At 36.7% G+C, this 7,343-nt stretch overlaps 1 protein-coding gene across 1 annotated transcript; it reads right to left on the minus strand.

Moving 5' to 3' along the window:
* On the minus strand, window positions 1-6,897 carry LOC107012165 (WD repeat and HMG-box DNA-binding protein 1). The gene is made up of 12 exons (XM_015211930.2): window positions 6,470-6,897; window positions 3,357-4,465; window positions 2,854-3,030; window positions 2,618-2,731; window positions 2,106-2,210; window positions 1,757-1,891; window positions 1,614-1,669; window positions 1,434-1,536; window positions 1,244-1,360; window positions 1,033-1,159; window positions 792-922; window positions 1-707 (listed from the first exon to the last, which is right to left on the minus strand). Exons 1-12 carry the CDS (start codon window positions 6,744-6,746, stop codon window positions 189-191), a joined length of 2,970 nt encoding a protein of 989 aa, XP_015067416.1. The 5' UTR covers window positions 6,747-6,897; the 3' UTR covers window positions 1-188.
* Window positions 6,898-7,343: the final 446 nt, after the last annotated feature.

The following is a 7,343-nucleotide window of genomic DNA, read 5'->3' on the forward strand; positions in this document are numbered from 1 at the left end:
TTTACGGCGTAAGTGCATACTAAGTTGCATATTAGTGAGGATTATCAGATTCAACTCTCAAGTCTTGTCAATTGTTTCCACATTGTTTTTACTTAAATAGATACAAGAACTACCACAAACCTAATATTATACATCAAAAAACCTCTCTATAATAAGCAAGTTGCCCAGTCATTTCAGTCACAAAGGCATCATCGGTCAGCTTTCACCTTTTTCTTTAAGGAATCAAACAAGGATGTATTTGGTTTGTTGTTTGATGACTTTGCAAATGGATTAGAGGGGCGTTGTGCTGTCACCTTGATGGCTTCTCCATTCTGATCTTGTGCATCTTCCACTCCATTTGCATTTTTCACTTCGTCTTCTTCTCTTGCATTACTCACTTCATCCACCTTGTCCTTTTCATCCCTAACTTTCTTAGCATTCTTCATATCAAATGCATTTTTGAATTCCCTTGCCATTTCCAATTTTCTGGCTTTAGCATTTTCTGCCTCTACGTTTACATCCTTGATTGGCTCCTCTAGAGGCCGTTTTTTCGTCTGACAAGGAGCTAAGGAATTTAGGGATGGAGAATCCTGTAATTCCAATCTTTTGCTGCTTTCAACCATAACATGGGACTTGGTTAATGCAGCATGGGCATTAAAGGAGTTATCACCTTTCAAGTCAGTAGATGCAGAAATTTTGCCACCAGTTGTTTCTCTATTCATTCTTTCCTGTAGAAATACAATGGAACATGAATAACAAGTGAAGTAAATAATATGACAGTCATATGCTTCCATGGAGGTCACAGTCCCTACCTCCAATAGGGCATTAAAGCGCTCTGCCAAATTTGGCAGTTTCAGTGCTGTGACAAGCTTTATAGCACCTTTGACTGATTTTTCCAAAGACAGAAGCTTTACGAGCTCAGTAGCTCTCACTAGCTTATCTCCTGATAAGAGAGGGAAAAGAAACCGATATCAAAATTTAAGAAAACAGAAAGGAGAAGTAGGAAACTGAAGTATTCCAAACTTGCTGCATCCAACTTTGCAGAAAACTGACCATTGCAGCAGGACGCAATGAGCCTCAGGATGCAACGGTCAAGAGCAGCTTCAGTATTAAAAGCCTCATCATCAAGCAAACTGGTGTCCTCACCAGCAGCTTCCATTTCTTCAATTGTGCTCTGAATCTGAATATAAATCCAGCAAACAGCATATCAACATGAATTTTCACTGCTTTTTGAAGCTGCAATGAAATCTTAGTATACACATACCCGGTGGAGATGCGTGTTATTCATTATAAATTCATTCTCCAGGATTTCTGATCCAAGGTCAGATGAAGCAAGAGGGAATGAAAGATCCAACAGTGAGAGAATAGGTTTAGGAGTAGCCTGAAAATACAACCAGAGGATTAGAAAGGTGTGGTCATATATATGCAAGAAACACAACAAGAAAGCATCATACCTCTGGAAAAGAGTCGGGAGATTTGCAAATGACACAGAACAACTTGCTTGTGTTTAACCCAACAACCCAATAGTTTTCTTCTGACTTCTTCAATTTGCTGGCACTGAAATTTCTAATTTGTGAATGAACAAGATCTATAACTCCAAAGCAGTTAGTGGAAAAATAGGGAGGTTATTATACCTGAAAAGTGGAAGCCAACTCCCACCATATTGATTACTAAAGACCCTTAGCACACCCTACATTTGCAGTTAAGCAACTGATATTGATTAAGCAATCTTAACAAAAATAATGGCCTCAGAATTAATGCTCAATGCTTTTCTCACCGTTGAGTCAAAAGAACTGAGATATCCCTCTTCACTAAAACCAAACCATGACAAACAGGAACCAGGAGTCAATGGAAGTCTTCCTCGGCGAGGTTGTGTTCCAGTACGAATATTGAAGACTCTAAATTCAAGAATCTGTATGGATTTTTAAAAAGCTCTATCATCAATAAACCAGCTCACCTCTTCTCCAATCGTCATCAATAGATCAGTCCAAATAATACTTGCATATATTAAGTTCAAGTAGAAAATCCAAGTTCAATGGAAGTGAAGACAAACAGGCACTATATAGCCTTGTTGACATAACATGAAACAAAAGATATTAACAACATGACATGATAATGAACTATACCTGTTCGTTCGAGGGAAGAGGGGGAGATGCATGTGTGACAACAGCAAGTTCATCCTTAAAGCCTGCTGCAGTAACCACTGGTCCATCAAGGGAAAGAATATGCCTCTTGTATTTCAATCCAAATAAAGAAACAGAACTGTCTCAGATATCATTTCCAGAATAATCAAAAGATCTGTTACGACATTTGATATACTCCATCTATATCAAGATGATTGTCTTAAGTCTATTTCAGGTAATGCTAAAACAATGACCATTTTTCATAACTTATATAAATAATCAAATAGTATTAACAAATCAAAAACCAATCCATTATACAAACTGGAAACAACTTTCAAGAAGTAATACAAATTCAAGCTGAACCTCCATTAACTCTATTACAAACAAATGTTACTTTCTTAAAATTGCATGAAATCAAACAAAACAGTTAATTTGAAGCAAAGGGAGATTATTATTGACACAAATGGAAGCAACTTAAAAAAAATCTCCAGGAAACAATATCTGAATATATATACCTGCAGGCCACCCTCTGTGAAGATGCGAAGAAAATTGCAACTAGTTATGGCAGCTACCCAGCCAGTTCCTAGTGCAACAGCTCTTACTTCTTCCTCTTCAAATCGCATTGACCACTGATGTTGCATAAGGAAATCAGGGTAAGTCACTGAAGTAATAAGTTTCATAACACTTCCAAAACATTTTGGCATACACATAGTCCTGATATACACATACGGAATGATAGTAAATCACTAACCTCACTGTTATTTGCCCAGGTTCCGAAAGGTCGATACATGAGTGTACTCATATTCTTTTCACCTTTGCATGGATTTGCAAATACACTTCCATTTTCATTTAACGAAGCCATCGTGAACCCAAAATAATCAGTCATTGCAGGGACTCGGGGACCACTGCTTGTGTCATGAAAATCAATCTGCATTGAAGTTGTCATGTTAGCTGAATAACTAATTCATATATAGATCTATAAAACATTGGATAAATTCTCCTCTCAACATAGTATGCACCAAAATTTACTAGCTGTTTTCCCCTTATTAGTTTTGTTGACGAATTGATGATCACGGATTCTAGCCGTGACAATTAAAAGACAACACTTGTGATTGATGATGGTTGTGGAAACAAGCACAAAGTTCAATTTTGTATAATAAGAACAAAAATAAATAATGAGGGTATAGTTTTAGGATAGAAATACAGACAGACAGACAGACACAAAAAACAAAACAAGCAAACAAGCCACAATACCTCTATGTGAGAGTATCCTTCATGCTCCATCGTGGTTATACTGCCAAGCATGCTGTAACATAGAAAACGCCTTTTGCCTGGCAGCTGCGGAGTTGCACCTGGCTGAATAGCTTCTTGCATTTTCGGCCCAGTAGAAAGTGGCACATCCTTGAGCTTATTTCTTTTATTATCTGAACCATCCCTGTGACCATGAGGAGCCTTCTTACGAGGTTCAACATTTGGAAGTAACTCCAACTCTTCATTAGTGTCCTCTTCCCAATCATCAGTATAACTATGATGTTTGCGTAATCTTTTTCTGCTAAATGGTTCAGATTCATCTTGACTACCTTCTCCAAGATCACTTAAACTACCAGATACACTTGGGTTTTCTTCCTCTTCATCATAGAAAAGAAGACCATGACCACTTTTAGAACTTAAACCAGGAATATCTTCTGTGGGAGATCTCATTGAAGAAGGTACAGCTGATTCCCAAACACCATACTTTCCCATGATGTCAATTACTGCCAATGCATTGCCAGTTGGTTTCCACGCCATACAAGTTATCCTGTTATCAAATTTCTGCCGATCAATATCTTGTTTCTTATCAACATCCCATATCAAAACCTGTCTATCTAGTCCAGAAGTAGCCATGTACTTTCCATTTGGTGACCAAGACAAAAAGCAAATGGGTTGTACATGATCACCTCTAAGAGAAAACAGTTTTTCTGCAGTGTCTCTGTCGTACATCACCACATCATTTTTCAAGCCAGGAACAGCTAATAGTTCCCCATCAGGACTCCAGCTAACTATATTTGCAGAAGAAAAATCAGAACCAATGACAGGAGCTATTCCTTTTAAGACATGAATAGTGTTCCCAGACTGGAGTTCCCAGAGCATAACAGTCCCTATTGAATCAACTGAAGCCAGGTATTCACTTTTGGGATCAAAAGCTATGCCAGTGATGGATCCTCGATGTCCTTTAAGAACTCTTGCAATCGAGCCATCAATGGTATTTATAAGTTTGATGCCTTCATCATCACCACCAGCTGCCAGCATAGTTCCGGATTTATTGAATGCAAGCGCCCGTATTGGCAATGTAAATCTAGTAATGTTTGTATCGAACTCCCCAGCTGATGCAAGATCAAGACAAAAAAACAAATCAAATGATGATCACAATCAGCAAATCGATGAGCAGCTGGACTAGAAAAAACAAATATTCCAAATTTCTACAACTATTCATGTATATGCCTCCATTTCGATCAATATGCGTCTTCCTGATTCGAGACATTTTGAACTGTTTGATATTATTTCATATATAATCCTATTTCAGAACTTCCAAAAATTCAAATTCATTTAACTTTTAAACCTTGATGTGATATATTCCCAATCAAACTAAGTTTTCAACCATTACTTTTTTGTATTTTCTTCCACTAACACTAATATTTTATTTTTTATTATTTTTTCACTAACACTAATATGATAATTAAGTCAAATCGACATCTTAAACTCCATGCCATTTCAGAGATTATGATATAAAATAACAAGGCGATAATTTAAGGCATTGAAAGAACTACATCTTCAGATAAGTTTTTATAATTAAACAGCAATGATGTCTTGAGCAGTTAGATACACAGAGGCAGAAAAGAACCGAATCAAGGAAAAGATTTCAAAAGCAAAATGAGATCAAGATGATCAGGAAGATATTAAAAAGTTGAGCTATATTTTTACTATTTTCCTTTCTTTCTCTTCATATTTCTTCTTTTATGAAGGGGCAGTGTGGGGCAGGATATGTGGACAACCTTTTCACTTCAAGCAGTATAAGTAAGGTTGCTAGGAGCCTAATAATCTCATAGAACTTAATTCGGGAGTAAGCAGAGTTCGTTGAAGTATTCAGCCTTAAAATTGCAGTCAAGAAAATAAAAAAGTTTATAAGGACAATCTTGTATGTACCTTATGAAATAAGACCAAATGCACCTTTATATTCTCTTCATATCATACTATGTTAAAATTATACATTAATTCAGCAGTTAGCAGAGTTTGATTTGATTAATCAACCCTTAGAATTGTGGTGAAGAAAAAAAAGTTTAAAAGGACAATCTTTGCATGTGCCTAATGAATTAAGACAAATGCAACTTTAACTTCTCTTCATGTCATACTATGTTAAACTTCTTCATCATACTTTGCAGCTCCAAATGTTAGAGAATAAAACAACAGCGCAAGCAAATCAGCTCCTCAAACTATGTTGTCCAACCTGATTTAGACCACTAACAAATAATGTGATTCCTAGTCTAAACTCACAGGTAGCTCATGAAAGGTGATCTTAACTATATTATAGCCATACTTCAGGAATATAAGTAGTTTGTCACATACAATATCGCATGGTTAGTGCTTTCCTGAACCAGTGGTCACACAACAGTTGTATGAAGGGATCAACTTATTTGCAGAAAGATTTGACTGTGTTTAGTAAGAATGACTATGGGACAATCATACTGTCAGAAAGACTTTAGGAGAATTACTAGTACTATATATCAGTGAAAGTAAATCAATATTTTGAAAAGTTTTCACCAAAAGCACCTTAAGTTATTGCTATAATTGATCATTTCTCCCGAACATTCTTGTTTTGGAAATAGTATGATATGAAAAACATAACAAGTTACAACAAATTTCAGAAATAGTACGTATGCCACTCAAATTGTCAACTCTAATGGCTCATTTGGTAAGGGAACAAGTTATCCCAGGATTCATGATCCTGGTATTGTTATCCATTCCAATTTGGGATAAAATAATACTATCACGGGATAACTAATATTGGGATAAGTCATCGCGTGATTTTATCCCAACCAAACACGGATAAACTCAGCCTAAAATTTCATCTTTATCCCTTATAACTCTTACTAAATTAGCCCTAAGTCAGATAAATTTCCTTTTTTGGTCCGTGGCTAATGTGTCAGAATGCTTTCATCAGTCAACTTAAGGATTAACTATTCATTTTGCCTCCAACAGGAACACAACAAGCAAAAACTAAATGAAATAAAACGAACTCCTTGTTCCTAAAATGAAATCACTCTACTTTCCATTTCAATTGTGGACGTAAATTACCTGTGATGAGAGAAAAAAAAAGTGAGAGAAAATACCAGGAAATTTGTAGAGTTTGACGGAATGGTCAATAGATCCAGAAGCCAGACAGGTGTAATTAGGGCTGAGAGACAAAGCGGTGACGCCATCTCTGTGCTGTCGAAGAACTTTAGGGGGATTAGCTGGCAAAATAGCATCGTGAATGCAAATTGAAGAATCAGAAGAAGACGCAGTGACGATGTGTTCGCCCTGCTGATCCCATAAAACCGAGCAGAATGACCCAACACCATTGCTGTTCTTGTGAGCTTCTCTAAGCTTAATGGATCTGATCTTCATTGTCGATTAAAGATTGTTGCTCTCTTCCTTCCTATGATTTGGATTTTTACTTTACTACTGGTTTTGGAATGTTAGGGTTTTGGATAAATGTAAAAAAACGTTTTGGATTTGGCGGGAAATGGAATTGTGAATTGCGTTAGCGAGAGCGGGAAAGGAGGACAAATTTGGAAATCTATTTGCTTTTTTTGCGCCATTTTAATGAACCTGATACTGACCCGACAAAAAGTTACTAGGCCAAGCCAATTCACTAGTCAATAACTCGGTTTAGCTGTTACTGGGCCTACAGCCTACCTAGATTGGGCTCTATTTAAATGGCCGGGTCAGTTATTTTCTGGGCCGAAGCATACATATATTCAATTTTTGACTACCATTTAAGTTATACAGGAAGTCTATTTATTTCGAAACAACTTCAGATATGTAACGCATATTTTTAGACATCATAGCTGAAAGTTAAGTATACACAGCTGAAATTCAATTATTTCGCTTGAACTTCAAGCACGTATGACGAGTCGTTTTGATGTTACAGTCACTAAAGCAATCGCTTGGAGCCTCAATTGTTATGGGGTTCCACCTTTCTCTCAAATATATATATGTGTG

The sequence above is a fragment of the Solanum pennellii genome, chromosome 3 (genome assembly GCF_001406875.1).
Source record: "Solanum pennellii chromosome 3, SPENNV200".
Lineage (NCBI taxonomy): Eukaryota > Viridiplantae > Streptophyta > Magnoliopsida > Solanales > Solanaceae > Solanum > Solanum pennellii.